Source organism: Sinohyriopsis cumingii, chromosome 5 (genome assembly GCF_028554795.1).
Source record: "Sinohyriopsis cumingii isolate HCF-2022 chromosome 5, ASM2855479v2, whole genome shotgun sequence".
Taxonomy (NCBI): Eukaryota; Metazoa; Mollusca; class Bivalvia; order Unionida; family Unionidae; genus Sinohyriopsis; species Sinohyriopsis cumingii.
The window spans coordinates 120782575-120803338 of NC_142965.1; the positions used below are offsets into that span (position 1 = coordinate 120782575).

The 20764-nt window shown below is 34.7% G+C and overlaps 1 protein-coding gene across 3 annotated transcripts in view; it reads right to left on the bottom strand.

The window, feature by feature from the left end:
- LOC149800078 (transcription factor Dp-1-like) overlaps positions 1-20764 on the bottom strand; it is a 74229-nt gene that overhangs the window by 51720 nt on the left and 1745 nt on the right. For all 3 annotated transcript variants that reach the window (XR_016421317.1, XM_089959638.1, XM_089959637.1), the window contains exon 2: positions 16228-16346. Coding sequence is in view for 2 of the 3 variants with exons in the window: in XM_089959638.1 (XP_089815764.1) it covers positions 16228-16346 (119 nt within the window). In the remaining variant the exon portion in view is untranslated. The remainder of the gene's footprint in view (positions 1-16227; positions 16347-20764) is intronic.

Consider the following 20764-nt stretch of genomic DNA (forward strand, 5'->3'; position numbering starts at 1 on the left):
ATGGACAGAGTTATTTAATCAAATTATCATACAACTAAAACATGTGTCTAAATGTTGCAGAATCAAAATCTCAGGACAAGCTGCTTTTTGCTGATGGTGTAAACCACTATAATTTTTTTTAGACCTGTCTAGTTAGAGCATCCAAATTACCATTAAGTGCTTATCCACACTTACTGGAAGACATGGATTTTGGCAAAGCAGGGCTCCTAGACAAATCTGATTCTTCTTCCCCTCAAGACTTCCATGACTTTACCTTCACAAATGTTGGATTTTCCATGACTAAATTCTTTAATGTTTATGACGATAAGGTTGGAAAGTTGTATTTGTACACTATATAATAACACTACTGATCAAAATGATAAGGAAAGATAACCTATTGGGGGGGGGGGGTTAAGATAGCCTTCCCCTACCTCTACTTTCCCATTTCGGCATGACAAGCAAGCAAAGGGAGATTTTCAATTTTTGGGCCAATTTCAATGTCTTTTCCATTACTTTCATGGACCCTTCATCCCAATTTTTCATGACCATTGGAACCCAACAAAACAAATGGTATCTTTTAAGCACGATAATTATTGTATCTATGCACATTCCTATTGTCTGTCTGATCATTAGATAACTAAGTATAGATAATGGATGTTCTTCTGTAATATCATTAAATATTGTTCTAGATGACAAAATCCTCATTACTACTGTAGTCTGCATCCATTAGAAAATCCATTTCAAGTCATTCAAAAGGGACTGGTGCTCCCTGGCAAATCCAATTCATTCCTCATGTTATCGTTTTTGTTGCAGTGTATTAAAACCATCTCAGACACTTTTGAGAAACTCAAAAACATCAAATTTGGTAACAGAAACATATTCAAATACACCTCTCCATCAACAACTTGAGCACAAAATGGTCCAAAGACATAGGCTTGGGGCAGCTAGCGACACTGTATAATGACCGAATACTCATTTTATAATCCTGCAGGTTAGGCCTACCATTTGATTTGACGATGAAAACTAATGGCAACTTTGAAACTTAAAACATTAGTATCTAATTAGTAATTTGTGCTTTAAAAATAGAATTGGTGAAGTACACTTTCTAATTTAAACAAAAATTATTAAGATTTTCACAGCCGTGCTTGTGTTATTTTCTTTATAAAATCAGTCTGAAACCATAAGTGAACCTATAATGTCCGACAGCAGTGTCACAGAAAACACACTTCATTAAGATTGTTGTCATAAATCACTGGGCAAATAGATTAAGGGAAACATAAAATTCACATAAAATCAAGTCAAATATTCTGTGATAGAAGATTTAGCCTACAATTGCAATCACGTAGGTCAGAAATGTATAGGACAATTCTATGTTGTGGAATTCAAAACTACAGTATGGTCAAGGTTGTTTTCTAACATCACTCATTTTTGAAAGCAGTGAAGCAAATATTATACAACTAATGCCAAATGTTACCATAAGAACTTATGCAAATCGAGGAACCATAAATCTGCAATCCTATCAACAGATTTTGGTAACAAAATTTTTAAGTGAGTTGTTATATAAGGAAAATGCCTCTTTCTAAAAATAGATGCACTGACATGTTATGCATCATGCTATACTGTTCTTGGTTGCATCAATTCAGTTGGAAAGATGGGTCTAGTCTGTTCATATATCGACTTTAATGCATGAATAGTTACAGTAACGTTTTATCAGAAACAATGCAATTAGGACAAGTAGTATGGTGTGCATTTGCAGCCCTGTACATGTTACAGGGATTTTGTCAAACTAGTTAAGATCTTTTTTACTTCAATTTATAACGAACGTTCAGAAAATAAAGATTTTTTTTATGTCGTGCCTGATTAAACATTTTTAACTTGCAATTATAATAATGTAATCTCATTACTCCTATCAGTTAAACTTAATTAAAATTTACCGTTTATGTTGTGATATTTTCAAGTCATATGACCAGAAGCACTGCATGCATCAAACCACACTTTCAATTAAGAATACAATCATATGAGGATGACAATTTTTGTTGTTGTTCTAGGGTTTAATGCCATTTTCAGCACAACACAGACTATACATGGCGGCCAGTATTAATAGTGGAGGAAGAACCCGGGAAATCCTCGGAAACAATCACCGACCCTCAAGAAGCTGTACATGTACTTATAACAAACATACAACAGAGAATTTTCAACTTGAAAAATTAAATATTGCTTAAAACCAATGTTATATGCTTACTGAGAAACAGATGTCATAATCTGACCAACAGAACGAAAACACACACACAAATGTGTGTGTATATATATATATATATATATACACATACACATACATACATACATACTGCATTTCTTGCTTTACTCCTACTTTCCCTATTCAACTCTCACTTGTTAAAACTCTTCAAAAGAAAAAAGTTACTTCTCTTTACACAACAAAACAGATTCCCATTGTTCACAAAATACAGACGTTTGTTTCATGAAAAAATCCTCAATGCTGAAACTACATTTTTGTTCATGCTGTGATTTCTGCTCATCCTTAAGCAAATCTCCAAGTGCCAATTCAGAAATGTTAAGTTCAATACAAACGTTTGAATTTCCTTTTCTATAATGAACCGTATCTGTCAATTTTAATTCACTGGGTATTTCATTTGCTTGGTTGCCATGCTATCAATGATCAAATTTGTGAACAACTATGATAATTTAAGGCAGTTTAATTGTTACTTACACAAAAATATTTATAATGGTGTTCAAGTCATCAGCTGAAATGTGCTGACCTGACGCATGAATGCTAGGTCTTGTATGCCTTCAAACAGTTTCCTTATACTGTAAGCTTTATTTTACTTGATTACAAAAAAAAGGAGTTAACTTGATCGTACAAAAGTTTTCTTTTAATGGAGGCTAACAATTCAACAAATTTGTCTGCAAATCAGAGATCAAAGCACAGTTGGCAGTTAATTTGGTTATCACAGAAAACAGCTGCAACAGTAGACTGACATATTTCATGTTTGAATACAAGACGGAGTATCACATTAATGATTGCACTGAAATCAAATTAAAATAAAATACAAATTTCACCTGACAAAACTTTATTCATTGCTTTTTATTTCTTAATATTGCCAGTGATAGGCACTGGTGATATTTTAGTTTAAATTTTATCAAAGATAGTTATTAAACTAAACTGAACATTTTACCTTGTTGTAAGTTGAGAATTTTATGATGTTGATTCATATATCCATGAAAAAAAAAAGAGTAATATATCAGAGTTTCGTACCAATTTTCATCATGTTCAACAAATATAGGTCAATTCTTTTAGCATTTGCTACAGAGAACCATTCTTTATGGGGTAGGTGTAACTAGATTTTCAAGAGGGCAAATGTGCCACCTGTATTAGACATCAGTCACACTATTTTTCATTCATAATCAGCTGGACATCATAAAAATCTTCTGGTGAAAAACTGGAATCAATGACTTTCCATTCAGGAGTATTAGATTTGTCAAGAAGGCTGCTGCGGTGGCCATACTGGATGTCAGATCAGCAACAATTTTATCTAGCACCAACTAGACATTGTTGTTGTTGTTGTAGGGCTTAACGCCATTTTTCAGCACGCGATTGGCTATACATGGCGGCCAGTATTAATGGTGGAGGAAGAACCCGGGAAAACCCCGGAAAGAACCACCGACCCACGAGAAGCTACTGGCAATCTTTCTCACATACCCACATTAGCCGAATCCGAGACTCGAACCCACGTAGACAGAGGTGAGATGGCAGTGATCCGTAACGGAGAGCGCTTTAGACCACTCGGCCACTCGGGGACCCCCAACTAGACATAGCAATAAGTTTTTCGGTGAAAAACCCCATACTGTTATAATTATTCATTCAGGAGGAGTAGCAATAACAAGATTTTCAAGACAGTTACCATGGCAGCCATATTAGATAGTTTTAGCACAACTTTAATTTAGGACCAATTAGACTTGGTAAGAAATCATTTAGTGAGAATCCCATGTTGATATGACCATTTATTCTGGAGAAGTGATAAGATTTTCAACATGGCTGCTATGGAGGTCATACTGGAAATCCAAGCAACTCTATGTTTGTTGTGGACTATTTGGACCATCGGGATGAATGTGTGTGTGCAAAGTTCCATAGTAATCATCAAAGTCGTTTACAAGGAGTAGTCATTACAAACATGTACCAATGGATGGCCAGACAATGGATGGATCACAAACAAAAAACCACTGCAAAAGCTCTTCTGGTCTATGTTGATACCTGTGTAGCAACGAGGTTTTATAAATGGCAACCACGGCAGTTGACTTTGAGAGTAATCAGCAAATGATAAACCTCATTCTGCAAGAAGCATTTTAGTGAAATCCCATGTTGGACATCCACCCACTAAAAAGGCGAAGTTACAAGATTTTCACCATATTCATTGTAGCTGCCATATTGAGACGCCATCTCAACACCATACAGTGCCATCATCGATATTAGACTGGGACCTTGCTGCATTTAGGACAATAAATAGACCAAGATGTTGATTTCATTTATACAACTTGGCTATATTACACTGTTCACTCATATGCTTTGCTAATGGTGATACATGCAAACTGAGCTCAAATATTCCTAGAAACCGGCACTAAATGACCTAATTATTTTTTCTCTAACTTTATGAAACATAGCAAGTTCATGAAACATGGCAGATAACAAACTGCTTGATCTATTTGAATGGATTAACAATAGAAAGTTATTAAAGCCCAATTCCCAGTCCTTACTAAACACTTATCTCTTACCATGAAAGCAAGATAGATAATATATTGAGATGAGTTCTAATATGGAGAATGCTTCAAATGCCATGACTGAGAAAACAGAATGTATTGCCAAAATGATGTTCAAATTTTACACTTTGAAAAACAAATGCTTGAGCTTGACACTACAACTTGGGAGGATCCCCCAAAATATGCAAAAATTGCCACAATCCCTTAGACTTGTTCAGGAATTTAATCACAAAATTTAATTATTCTGAATGCTGCTACAGGTCTAAAAACTGAACAACCTACCTTCAAAATGAGTTTATCAAGGCAAGAACTTGTGTCAAATATGTTTACCACTTTGTTTAGGGATCTGTGTGCAAGAAGAGTTGTTGATCATATCAACAGTTTTAATTGCTGCCCAAACAGGAATCCACACAATAATTAGGTGTCAATGTGGTTTCAAGAACTTTAGAACTAAAACATTTTTGTTTAACATTCCAGTTTTAATCTTTTATTTTCTGTCTGTACAAAATACACCTGATGTCCAGAAGTGCATGAAAATAACAACAAATTTAGAAAATAATGTGTCCAGAAAATGTAAGAATGGATATCTTATATTAATGACAGTGAAGTGAAACTGTAGTTGTAAACAGCTCTGAAGGAGACAGTAGCCAGAAGAAATAGTCATATTAGTTTATTCCTAATTATTTTTTTGAAAATTTTACATGCTTCATGTGCATTTTTCAATGACTTCCAGCAATAAGTCAGATCTGACTGAAACATGCACAGACCAAGAGCTGCTGCAGATACGAATCTATGCAGTTTGTCTAAACTAATTGGTAGAACAAACAAGAGAGACCAAGTTCTGCAGGTACATTATGCAATTGCAGTTTAGAGTCTGTGTTGTTTGCAATTGGACTTGACTTATAAGCAAGTACAGATGGCAATTGTAGAGAAATTTATGATATTCAAGAATGTCCAAATACTGTTGCAATTTAGTTGCATATGCATGTATGTTTCCTATTGCACTGTTTTTAAAATTGGAGTAGGCAGTAGGTACACACATATATGAGTATGTATAATGAACTAAGGACTTCCAGAACTGGGCTAACCAGCTCAATTAGATGCACAAATCTATTTTGGGATGGGGAGTGGGTTACACTGGGGGCGGGTGTGTGAGTGTGTGTGTGTGTGTGTGCTAGGGTGGGCAATGAAAAACAGAGATAGACAACCAGAAACATATTTTTGGGGCAGGGAGGTCTACTCAACTCCAATGATATAGGCTACCTCTATGTGTGCATATACAGTTGCCACCCTTCTACAGTCCCTGTATTGCTAGAGTTGTACATGACTTGCTTATAGATATGCAAATGATAGCAGGTGGAACTACCAGCCCCGCTCTTTGTCAGGCTCACTGAAAGCTCTGATAAAACAGGTCTTTTAAATGGGTCAGCTATACCCTCTGTGAAGGAATTCTCTGAGAAAAAGAGATCCAAACAAAGGAATGAACCTGTTACAGTCTGTTTCAATTTCCATCTGTTCAGAACACATCCTGAATATTTTACCGGGTGGCCAAGGTGAACATCCCTGTGCATAAAATCAAGTTGCAATTCTTTCCTGCAGCAAAAGTTTCAAAATAGAAATGTGAATATATACAAATATTTCTGGGAAATGCATTAGGGAAGATAATTTTCAACAAATAGTTGTATATGATAAATGCTTTAAATAATGTCAATAAAGAATTATACATAATGCCTATGTAACTGACTAATGTAACGTTGTTTGACCTAGCCCTCTTCTGACTGCCATTAAATGTACACAACAAATATAAACTTTTTAACAAGATTCAACGGGGAAAACTATAAATTTCATTTGTATACCAATTATCTAAACCATTACAATGCAATTATTTTTTAATAACTGAAAGAAATGGATAAATGACACAATATCAATTCTTAAACTTCATTTTCTGGGTTGATCAGTCATTATACATACTTGTAAAAATACTGATTATCAACTTTTCTGTAAGATTATGTTGATGTTTGTTTTTTAAAGTACAGATTCAAAGTTTCTATTAAAGCATATTTTGGGGTATCAAATTGGTATATTGCTTAATAAACTAGACAAAGAATATACAAAGATCTCCACATTATATGAACACATTTCTGTATGTGTATGTGATTTGTGTCTGCATTGTGGCAGTTTATAGTGACGTCTAGCACTGCAGTATCATGCCCCACCCAGTCACATTATCCAGACACCAGGCCAACCAGTCATAACACTAACCTCATATACTGAGCACCTAACAAGGCAACTGTTAGTACCATTTTTTTATAAGCCTTTGGAATGACAATGCCAGGGTTCAAACCCATGACCTCCTGCATCCAAAGCAAATACTCTAGCCATATAGGCCACTGGTGAGGTCCCACGCATCTAAAAAAATCTAACATGTGAAATAAATCAGTACATGACACATTTAATCAGCTTTTATATACACATTTTACAAGCAAAAATATTTAACCATTTCCTAGTCATTTTCTGGGCCGAGCAAAAACAGAATCCTCTCAAGCTTCACTAATATGAAAGAAACCCCAACAAACATAGAAAGAAATGTAGGATAGACATACATCACTCCCTTGAGAACTCGCGCCCTGATAACTTGTGAACCCGCTTATAATGTGGGGTCAGGGGTGGATCCCATTTTTTAAACCAGAAAATTCAAAGTAAATTAATCCCTATTTGTTGAACTTGAACAAAATCATGACCAAACTGATAACAGAAACTCGTTATTTCATTGAAAACGGTAAATAGGACCTGGAAATTTTAATAAACATTATAAAATATCAACTTTTAATAAGAAGTTATATTATCTGTTACATTTTCTTTTCAAACTACATTCTTAGTACATTGCAATTAATGATATTCAAGGACATTTCGATCAAAGAAAATTTCATGCCTAGACTGGGCGGTACTTTAATAAATAAATACCAATTAAATAATTTTTTTATCAATTAAAATTTGTTCTATTTCTATCTTTTAGTTCCTTTTAAGTGTGATCGTTATAAATGCAATGTGCACTCTTGTAAATAAAAGTAAAATGTGTCAATCTACTGTAACAGCTATGTATTTCTCTGAGAACCTAATTAAGTGCCCACAGTGTTTTGATGTAAGACTAGCGGAAGCATTTGTTGTATTGTTACATTAAATAAAAAGCAGGCCAATGTTTCTATTATCACGGTAATTATGTCTTTTGAATCAAATAAAGGAGGTGGAATAAAAAAAAGTTGAAAGGCATACAAATCCTATATGAAATATTAGACAGCAAAGCATCACCTGTAAATAGCTCCTGAACCCCACTCTGACGCATATATGCAGTGTCGATAAGCCTAGTTTACTACCCCAGTGTTGCCTATGTGCGTATAATTCAGCAGTACTTGAAACCCCAGTGTCGATTCCATGCGGACGTGACTGATATGTTAACTAAGCGTTGATTGGTTGGAAGTACAGAAGTTTACATATTTTTTTGATTATCATTACCAATGAGAGAACTGTTTACTCAACATTTTGATACAAGATTGAAAGCTGAGAGCTTAAATTTAGACACACTGTCGGGGCTTTTCTGCACTTTACAAAACACATGTTGTTGAGATAAAGATGGATTCTAATCCAGATATGAGCAACTTTAAAGGGTTCAGTACAAGCGATATTGAAGAGTTTAATGGTTCGTTATGGATCGGATATTAATATTAGTCCTGTTTCAACACCAGATGCAAGTGATTTTTAATCAGATGACAAGGCGGACATAGTCCAACTTGCACAGTGGAGTTATTACCTCACCATGTTCAAGATCAATGATTTTGATTCTCATCTTGGTTCAACAATCTAGCTTGGACTACTAAGCAATGAGAAAGTTTTTTTTTTCAAGTTTTTGTGTGAATGTCTAGTGGAATAGCTTGTGAAAGAAATAAGCCATTATGCCAAGAAAATGGAGGAAACAAAAACAAGACCTGAAATGGTATGAAATCAGCATCACGGAGATGTGGGCATATCTTGGAATATACATCGTCATTTATGTGTGAACAATGACGGTTTTGAGAGGTACCACGAAGCATATTGAGTGGAAATATATGAATAACAGACATGATACAAGGTAAGCTGTTTTTTTTATATCAACGAATTCTAGCAAAAACTAATGAAATAATGAATATAAAAGTAACCATATTTTTATTGTCAGTTTCTGTAGTCAGACATGATGATGCTCTAGTATTCAGCCTAGCAACCAGCCTCAGTAGTCTCAGTAACTGATATAATATCACTCAGCAGTAGTGAAACTGCACAACAACTGTTGTATCTAAAGGGTTATCAGTATCACTGCTGCTATGCCCCAGCAGCACAAAGCATTGTCCAGCTGCTTGTGCCCCAAAGAGGTTTTTTTTATGTTTGGAACATTTTGTAAATATTATGCCCATGCATTCACTCTTACCTTAATTTCTCTTCTTATATCCAGTAAAAATCCAAGAAAATTTTCACCAATTATTCCAGATGAATTTGTCCACAAAGTGGTGTAAATTTTTTTCCTATCTGTCCAAGTTATTCACAAATTATTTATACACTATTTACAAAATTATGTGCATCATTTTTAGAAATCTCATGTATCAGCCCTACCATCATCCTCTTCTTCTGATGATTCAATCTGAGAAACTTCTATGTCCAAATCTAAATCTCACAAATTATCAAACTGTCAAATATATCTTTCCTCTGCTTGCTCAATATTTTCAAAATCAAACCCAAGAAACTCCACATTTTCACTCTCATCATCATCAAAAATCACTCTCATGTCCGCCATCATTTACAATTTTTCATGAACAGAATATGTGTAGTGAAACTACTCTCAATTAGTAACCTTTGGCTTCTGAACAATTCAATCCAAATTTGCACAAAGGAAAGTAAAATCATTTCTGATTGGTTTAATATTGGTCTGATTCTTGGAGAAAAAGAAAAAAAACATTTGTAACCAATCAGAGATGTTGTATCTAACACACATACACCAAGATTGGAGACAGGATCGGCTAATTAATGCAGTAAACAAACCATGACTACAGGCGGGCTCAGCCATTGAATGCAGAAACTAGATAACGCGTGCAGATGGGATCAGGGCCAATTGAGTGGCCCCGGTTGTATGTTGGGTAACTCATTTCAGTTGATCAATCAAACACTGCTATAAATTTTATTGTGCACGTAATCTAATTCAACTACCTTAAATTAACCTACTCAATCATAAATGTGATTAAAGATAGCAAGGCAACCAAGAGAAATGAGTACTGTGTAAAATAAAGAGCTTTGTTTCACAGATACGGACTACTGTGGGGCAACAAGTCTCAGAGGATTCCTGAATTCACACTTAGAGATATCCTCAAGAATGATAAGTTTCATTATTACTTGCACTGAAATCATGGCATCAATATTTTACTAACTGAAAAATACGAAAATTGAGTTTGGACATAGAAGATTGTCTCACGTAATAAATGCTGCTTGTCTTTGATGAAACGGAATCTTGTTTGGTAGTATATCAACAGTTAGTCTGGTTCCCTGCTTCATAGACTCAGTTTCGAAAATACCATTACACATCACTCCTGGAACCCGATTAATCAACAACAAAAAAGCTGTAACATAATACACAAATGTTTTTGCGTACTGTGTTTGGTTGTTGAAACCACCTACAATCATGTTATCCATCTTTCAGAAACGGGACATTTTGAAAGTAAATATAATTTACAGAGAATAACAAACTTCATCAGAAAAGCGTTTTAGTGACATTTTTTTGTACTCTTATTATAAAATGAGGATTCACCCATTAAATCTACCACCCACCCACCCCTTGGTTTTCTGTATGTCTAACAGGTTTTTTGGAGGTCACGCGGTCCATCGCTTACAGTGCGATCTGTGTTTTTGGACCCCGACGTGCATGAGTTGTCAAGGAAGAGGTGTATACTGAACAACAGATAGAAAACATCACGATATTCCCTCACATCTGCATGGATTTTGCTGGATGCTGACAGTAAACAGCAGGACATGAATGTTCACAAATCAGAGATGTTTCTATTTGGGATGCTGAGCAAAGTACCAAAATCTGGAGGCAAAATGCCTACATAAAGTTTTACTTAATCTTCTCATTTTCTGACAGTTAATTTGTATAACAAAAACCAATATATATATATATATATATATATATATATAATGTTTTTGCACCAGGTGGGTGGGTGGGGGTGTCATCAGATTGGTGATATAACCATCCATTTCAGAGTAAAGACAATCAATATTTTTAAGACAGTACTCATGGGGGCCACATTGAGAGTTAGTCATATTTCGGTCCAAGCTGACACCATAAGAACTCTTCAGATGAAAACTCCTTGTCAAAACAACTTTCCCTTTAACTCTTTACCTTCTGCAAGTAATTGCTGCCCTGCCTACTAAGCCTGATAAGCAGGCTGATTTTTTAGCACAAGGGAGCAGTCATTTTAGTTAGCAGTGTGCTTAGATCATGTACAATTTCCAAAGAAATATCATCCACATTACATTAATGTAGCATAGAGGTATGCCAACATTCTCTCCATTGTGCATGTTTTAAATGCAAACAACTTCACTTTACACATGTCACTCTCTCAAAAGTACACAATAACTGGTGAGGGCCCCCTTAGGACTAAGTAGACTTCATAAGAAGTCTTTTAGTGAAAACACCATATTGATATGACTGTCCATAAAGGAAAAATGGCTTATATTTGTCTAAATCACTGCAGGGATACACTAATGGACATGATATCATTACTATTTTCCCTTTGGACCAACCGATATGACAAGAAGATTTTTGTGAAACCCCATGTTCATATCAGCATCCACCCAGAGGATTGGCAATTTTAAGATTTACAAGAGTGCTGCAGAGATGGCCATTTTGGATGTCAGATTGGCACCATTTTCATTTAGGACAAACCAGACAAAATAGAAGTCTTTCAGTGAAAATCTCATGTTGATATAACAATAATGTCAAGAGTAACAAAAACGAGATTTTTAAGATGACCACTGTGGAAACCACGCTGAATGTTATCATACAGGTTCAAGTAGACCATGGGATGAAATGTGTCTATAAACATTCATGGCAGTCCTCTATGTAGTTTAGGAATAGGGATAACAAACATTTTGTGCTAACTGATGGGCAACTGACAACTGAATAACTTATCAACCCATAAGCCATAATTTTTTTTAACAACTCCGTTGTGGATGAGACTAAAAGTTGCATTCAGTCACATGATGATTCAAGTTTTTGTGTTCTGGTAGTGTTAGAAGACTTTAAAGCAAATTAAATCGTACATGAATACTAAATTGTACTTGAATACTAAATCGTACTTGAATACTAAATCGTACATGAATACTAAGTTGTACTTGAATACTAAATCGTACATGAATACTAAGTTGTACATGAATACTAAATTGTACATGAATACTAAGTTGTACTTGAATACTAAATCGTACATGAATACTAAGTTGTACATGAATACTAAATTGTACATGAATACTAAGTTGTACTTGAATACTAAATCGTACATGAATACTAAGTTGTACATGAATACTAAATCGTACATGAATACTAAGTTGTACATGAATACTAAATTGTACATGAATACTAAGTTGTACTTGAATACTAAATCGTACATGAATACTAAGTTGTACATGAATACTAAATTGTACATGAATACTAAGTTGTACTTGAATACTAAATCGTACATGAATACTAAGTTGTACTTGAATACTAAATCGTACATGAATACTAAGTTGTACATGAATACTAAATTGTACATGAATACTAAGTTGTACTTGAATACTAAATTGTACATGAATACTAAGTTGTACATGAATACTAAATTGTACATGAATACTAAGTTGTACTTGAATACTAAATCGTACATGAATACTAAGTTGTACTTGAATACTAAATTGTACTTGAATACTAAGTTGTACTTGAATACTAAATTGTACTTGAATACTAAATTGTACTTGAATACTAAATTGTACATGAATACTAAATTGTACATGAATACTAAGTTGTACTTGAATACTAAATCGTACATGAATACTAAGTTGTACTTGAATACTAAATCGTACTTGAATACTAAGTTGTACTTGAATACTAAATCGTACTTGAATACTAAGTTGTACTTGAATACTAAATCGTACACAAATACTTAAATTCCTAATATATAAACAATGACAAACGGATCTTGTTCTTCGGCTTTTTTTAAAAATTATTATTATTATTTTTTACTTATTCGAACAAATTATTTACTGAAACCAATGTCAATGTATGCATGTATTGCATGACCAGGTACATGTTTTAGCATCAACCACAAATGGAAGTATTATACAAACTCTTTGTAATCAAGACCCTCACTTTAATTCTCAACTCTGCAAGGGACATAGTCTTCAATGCCTTTACATCTCCCACTTTTCATCCACTGAATCCTATGTTCACTAATGGAGATTTCCGATTACAAACAAGCTGACTGCTCCTGTAGCCTAGTAATTAGAGCATCCGCCTTGGATGCGGAAGGTCATGGGTTCGATGCACAGCAGAGTCATACCAAAGACTTATAAAAATGGTACTAAAGCTGCCTCACTTGGCACTCAGCATGAAGAGGTTAGTGTTAGGACTGGTCAGCATGGTGTCAGGATAATGTGATTGGGTGGGACATCATGCTACATGCCTGTGGCATGATGCCCCACTGCTAGACATCACTATAAACTGCCACACTCCAGACATCATAACGATATGACTGAACAATTGTTAAAGCTACATTAAAAATCCAAATCATACACACACACAAACAAGCTATTCCCAAACTTTCTGAAAGTGGTATTTGCCTATAGTCTTATCACTGCAGAGCTGCACTGGTCTGAAAACGTAGTATATACAAACGTAGTATATACATGTACAAAAATAAAATTCTTTTAAGTGATGCACAAGGGAAGAAAATAAAAAAAAAATTAGGCAGCAAAAAAAAAAAATTTAACAAATAAAATGCATTCAAAGACATACAGAAAATAGTCCTCTTCTGTGACAGCCATAATTGTACACTGACCCTCACATAATGTCCAGTCCTCCAGCTGTACCCCATCCCACAAAATAAATGCCCTAAGAGTCAAATCTTTGGGGGATAAAAAAAAATATAAATTTTCAGTTTACATTTTCTTAAAAAATATGCACAAGGATGAGACACTATTTCAAACTGATACATAAGTATGCAAATACAGTGCAACCCTGCTATAACATGTCCAGCAATAACGCATATTCGGATATAAAGCGGTCGTGTTGTGGCTCCCAAAATAACAATTTAGCCAGGTTCTTGAAGTGTTATGCCAAGATAAACATTATCAGAAATGTTACTTATTACTGATCCATTAGTAAAGCCAGTAAGTTGTCTTTGTGACTGTCTTCAATTAATTCTGTATACAATCGTTGCTCAAACAACAGCCAACATGTGTTTCTTCTTTAACTGCATATACAACCAAGCAGCAGACAATGTGGTGGTTGATAAAAGATTCTCACAATTTAATAAACATCCAAAAACAAAAGCCGCCAACATGTTCGCTGGGCTTGGCAATGTTATTAAACACAATCAGTTGACCAGTAAATAATGTCCGCTTTATATGCTGGAAATTGAAATGGTATGAAATTGTACATGCATTCAGCTTAAAAATTTAATTAAAGTGACTCGTGACCACTGCAGGCCTACTGCACTTAGTTCTATGGTTTTACATGGGTATGGTGTTTGCTTATGAACTCGTTATTAATTTTCTATTTTTCATTAAAATATTTTACCGTTATGGAAAAGCAAGTTCACAAATGCAAGTCGTTCTCTGCACTTTATGCAATGATTAGTATAGTCGTTTTCACATGTTTCTTTCAATATTCACAAAATCTGAAGTAAAAGTTATATGCACGCTAAAAGCATGTGATGATCATTAATTATTCTTGCTGTAGTTGTTCAAATGAAAAGGTATACAAGTGTTAATTATTAGAAATTTACAATGGATAAATTTACACAGAAACGCATATGAGAAACATTTAGCAGTATGAAATTTGTACAGGCACCGTTCAAAGACCCTGGAATGTAATGAACCCTACACATGCTTCGTCTTTCTTAGCCGAATTTGGCTGTTAATTTAATTTAGACACATAATGATGTGTGACAAAAATGTTGAATTAAGACACAATGATCCGGGACAAAATTTATTGAATACTGATAATCTGTGTGCAATTTTTCAATGGAGTTACATGCATTATGGATGAACTGCATGCCACGACGGCACAATAGTAAACGGTGTTGATAACCTATTCATCATATACATTAGACATGAATACATGTACGTGTCAATGAGCTGTTCTCTGAAAAAAAGTAAAATACTGTAAAACCCTGCAATAATGTGACCCAGATATTAACGTGATCCAATTCTTTGGAAAGCAATTATCACATTATAGTGCAGTTCCACTTTATTTCATATAGTAACTTCTAACTACATTATAGTTTTTTATACACTATGACAATTTTCTTCAAAATGTTATGGGCATAAATCAAACAAATTGCCTTTATAACTATACTTACATGTGCATGTATCTTTCCATGAACTGAAAGTGGTCTACCTGCCTCATACAATTGAAAATGCCATAAGGACAAACCAATTTTTCAATTTAAAAGATAATTTGCATATGGCAAATTGGATTAGTGTAAATTCTCAGTTCAACCCTGTGCAAGCTCAAATTATTTGCCCCATATTAGTCATCTCAGTGCAGATCATAATAAACAAATAAACCACTGGTAAGTACAATCTGGGATAAATGTATTTGTGTTCTAATTTGCTGACATAAAGGTATGATGGTAGTTATGCTGTCTGAAATTTTTTATTATGGCAATTAAACAGAGAAGTCAATAAAACATAATTGTGATAGTATAACTGCCTGTATATATCAGCAGTTATGCCTACAATACAAAATTTGGAAAACAAGAGGCCAAAGTAGGTGAGACTGCTTACTGGCTGACATCCGACAAATAGCTAAATACAAATGTAGTCAAGAAAATGGAATGTAGGTGCTTTCTATACAAATCTGAGCGAATACTGTTGATTGTATGCTATTAAAATATATCAGTAGTACTGTTTAAGGCACTTCAGCACAATTGAAGCTACATGGTACCAGCTACAGGTAAAATTCGAATGTTTATAAAATGGGCAACACAAAATCCCTTAAGATTTTCTTGTCTATGATCAATAGAGCTAAAAACCAGTTCCAAGTTTGTAAATTATATGCCAATAGGTGCATCAAAAAACTTAAAACCTATGATTCTGAAATATTTTGAAGCAAGTTTGATATATGTGGTAAAATAAAGTTCGACAAATGATAGTTTTGCCATGTTAAAGTAATTTCTATCCAGGCGAGCTAATAAAATTTACCTCTTTTGCAACATTCTCAAGACCACTGTCTTTGTAGAACCTCACTATTTCATCCTTCAGCTCTGTGCCATTACTGTTTTGGGATGACGTATGTAGAATCTTAATGGGACTTGACTGTCCTGAAATTAAACCAGGGGAACTATTATTTTTTTCTGACCAATGAGGCATCACATTTTTTCTGGTTCCCTGACTAACTTCTCTAAGTCTACGATGAAACCTGGATCCAAATAAAACACAGATGAACCAATTATCCCGATTTCTTGGCAATGACCATTTTTTTCATAGTTTTTGCTAGTATGCCGTAAGTCCCTATTTTAAGGGTAACTTTCATAAGACTTACAGCAAAATCATAAGAGATGGCAGGTCTGCAATGTGTCTTTAATCTGAGGCCAAAACAAAGTGTGTTTACGGCTGGCCAAATGTTTTTCACTGCCAACCCTAGCACTTGTTTTGGCCCATTTAAAATGTTTTTTTTTTTAAAAAATGACCTGCCTGTCATAATTTTAAACCAGTGCAATTGGAAACAAATATTGTTTCTTGGCCTGACAGATTATAAGAAACTACAACACAACTAAACAAATCAAGCAGCCTACTTGTCCATGAAACTTGTGGTCCAATTGTCATATAAATAATAAACACTTTCCAATTTTGTTGTATAAAAATTCTGAAACTATTGTGAAAGTCACAAAATATTTGTAAAAAAAGAACTAAACCATGCTTAATTCTCAATATATTTTTTACAAGAACAATGACCAGAAAACTGTCACTGTCCAGTAACCAGGAGAAAACTAGGTTCGTAGGAGCACATTTCAACACGGTAGTCATGTGATACCAACAAAAATTTTGCTGACAAGTGCTCTATGCTACATGGATCTTTCTCCAGGCAGTGGGGAATTTCAATTTTTCAACAGCCAATTGGCTCTGACGACTTTACTTCAACGTATACATCCAAGTAACTAAAATAGGGTAGGAAGGATCAGAGGAAACTCAGATTATATAAACCCATTCTACAATCATCACTCTCAGTCACCAACTTAATAAACACTATAACAACTTTGGTTCAGAGTAAACTATTAAAGTAAACAGTTTAGGTGCTCACATGAACCACATAAAATGAGTGAGTGAAAGCCTTCAGCTTCAGCATGGTTTTTAATATCACACTCTTACTGGACCTTGAAGATCAGTCAATATTTATTGAAACTGGTGCTTAAAAATGCAGCATACAAACCTGCCTATATTATGTCCCAACCCAACTATTTTATTTGTGTTCCCCTACTTGGCTTTTGAAACTTTGACAGGTATGCCGGATTCCAATTTCCACAAGCCCAAAATTTCCCGTTTTTCAATACTGTGTCACAATGTTGCAATAGCTACAATTCGAATACAAATTTAATAAAAATGAATTACACTTAAACACAATTCCCACAACTGAAATGATCATCAAATTAACATTGTAGCTGTTCACATACTTGTCAAAAATATAATGCGTACCGGCTAAAACATTTTCATTCAAGGCAATAATATTTAATAACTTTTGTTCTTGTACACACATCTATCAGCTCTGATTTACCGATGTTCCACATCCTGATCCTACCTATGCAAATTAGCACAATGGGTTCACCAACTGCAACCTTAAACAAATCTCACTAGCTATTGTCAGCCAGTTAATGAAATCTTTGGCTTTATAAACTGACCTCTTTTCATTTAATTGCAGCTATTTAAACTGCCCAAGGGACAGGTTTATATCAGTTCCAATCATTACAGATTAACATTTATAAAGAAAAAGACTGAATTTCTTTAAATTTATATATTTTTTTTTAAAGATTACTGAAAATTGTGCTTTCTCGAAACACAACCTTGTCAGGGGGTCTGGGAGTACAGAATCATATTTTAAGCAGAGCTTCCATTTGATTAAAATCATATCTCAAATTCAAGTAGGACAGTGGTAATCTGATTTAGACTGCATCTTGTTATGGCATGTATGTCAACATTTTGAAAGTTAATTTACTCATATCATCAGCATGATCAAAGTTTTCTCAAACTGCTTTTTCAACAAGCCCAACAGGCACCTCACTTGGAATACACAACAGTCCCGAACTAAAATTAGAGGGGCCCTGGGCATCGAGCTATTCGATTTTTCCAGCACTGAGATGGCTGCCATATATCTCACACCAGTACCATTATTATTTAGGTCCAGTTAGACATAAAAATCTTTAAGTGAAAACTGCCATGCTGACATGACAATCCATTCAAGATGACTGCTTGATGGCCATATTGGGTGGAAGATCAACATCATTTTAATTTAGCCCCAACAAGATATCATAAGAAAAACTGAAATGAAAATCCCATGTTGATCTGACGATACATATGTTAGCAACTATTGCTGCCCAGTTTCCATAAGTTATCATTTCATGATGAAAACATACCAACCGATGTTATAAAACTTAAACATGAAGAAAAAAATTAGGATTTTAACTGCAATATGCTCTTTTAACCCTTTACCTCATCCAAGCGCCTTTGGACGCCTCTACTCCATTCGCATGGAAGCGCCTTTTGACCAAAATAAACTCAATATGGCAATTTTTATACACATACCACATGTGTTTATAATATAAAACAGAAAACTTTCTACTGCAAAATGAAGTAGTGCTTAAAACCAATGTTAAATGTAGATCCGAATACTGAGAAATGGAGGACACAATTCAAATAAGTGTTTCTTCATTTGCGCCCATGTATCCCTATACTGTCCCAAAACAGGAAGGTACTTATCCATAAAATTCAAGTCTAGCTCGGCCCTTGGACATTATTAGCAGACTTGGTGAATGACCACCCACTTGACAAGTATATATAGCTATATCAAGATTATTTTAAATGGCCATATTTGATACAAGCCTGCCACCATTTTCATTTAGGACCAACAAGACATCCTGCACAGATAATGACAATCGAGTATGGAGTAGCTTTCAAGAGGGCTGCCATGTGGCCATTCTGGATGTGACACTGACATTATTTGCATTCAAAAGTTTTCAGATCTATACCCCATGCAGGGTTGGCACTGGCTTTCAAAAATGTGTTGCAAAAATAAATCGCCAACCTCAACATTTTGTTGTCAATTTCATAATACAGTTCTATCCGTTTATCTCCAAACCCGGAGCATATGTCCCACCAAGTCACATTATTCTGACATAAGGCTGACCAGTCCTAACACTAACCTCTTAATGCCGAGCGCCTAGCGAGGCAGCTGTTAGTACCATTTTTATTAGTTTTTGGTGTGACTCAGCTGGGGTTCAAACCCGCAACCTCCTGCATCTGAGGCGGACACTCTAACCACTAGGCTACCGGAGCAATTATTAAATAATATATATATATATATATATATATATATATATATATATATATATCCATGAATTCAATTATTTGATCATCTGTTAGATAATTCACATATCAGTCAAATCCCTTTAGAAAACAACTTTGTGTGCATATATATAGATATATGAATATGAATGGTGTTCCTCTTTTGATCTACATCCCAATGTCAACAAACACATTTTACATGTACTTAAATTGGCACAGATTCTGGTCAGCCAGAAACAATAGCCATAATGCTGATGCTACAGAGGAGATGAGGCTATTCATAGGGATATAAAAACGTGAACAAATGAAAAAGTTTAGCAACCATTTTTGTGAGATGTCCTACCTTCATTTAACTTGACAGCCAGATATCTACTGTTTCAAAATATTGGAACTTTAATTTGTTGTTTTTTTAAAATGCCAATGGCGGCAATCATAAGCATGAACTGTTGTATTACAAACAGGAAACTTTCACAGCATAATAAAAATATTCCAATCAAAAAGAAAACATACTGCCATCATCTGGTTGATTGCAGTCATTTAGAAGTGGTTGTCTGTAGTTAGTCAGGTAGCGTGATTATTCTGGTCATTTTACGGCATACAGTAAAGTAGTACTAAGGCCAGGCATCAGCATAAGCCGATTATTACATAACAATGCAGTGTTAGGTTGGTCTCTCAATATGAACAAATGATTTGTTTATGTAACAATAGTACAATTTTATATCCAAATTTGCGGCTTCCCGTCATGGTGCCTTTGAATTTCTCCACTCAAAACCCAAGACTGTACATAAAAATTTTAACCGGCAAAAGTGTTGTTGCAAAAAAATTGCCAGATGGTGTATTCTGGGAACAAAAATCATAATTTGCAACACTGGTAAAGCCCAGCATAATCCCTGCCATGTCAATATGACTTCCCAATTAGGAGATATATATAGTAACACATTCCTCTGAGCTCAGTTTTTCAGACGGCCTGCAGGTTTTTTGACCTCAGGGTCATGAACCAACTTTTTTAAATAGTGGCCATATTTGACATCATCTCATTTCAGACATTTTGTATTTCTTGTCTTAGTCCATCTTATTTTTGTTCAGCTCTCACTTCTCCCTACTCTGCCAATCAAAAGGATATGTCACTTCTCCTTAAATTTCAAGTCTAGCTTGACCTCTGCTAAGCCTTGACCTTTAAATC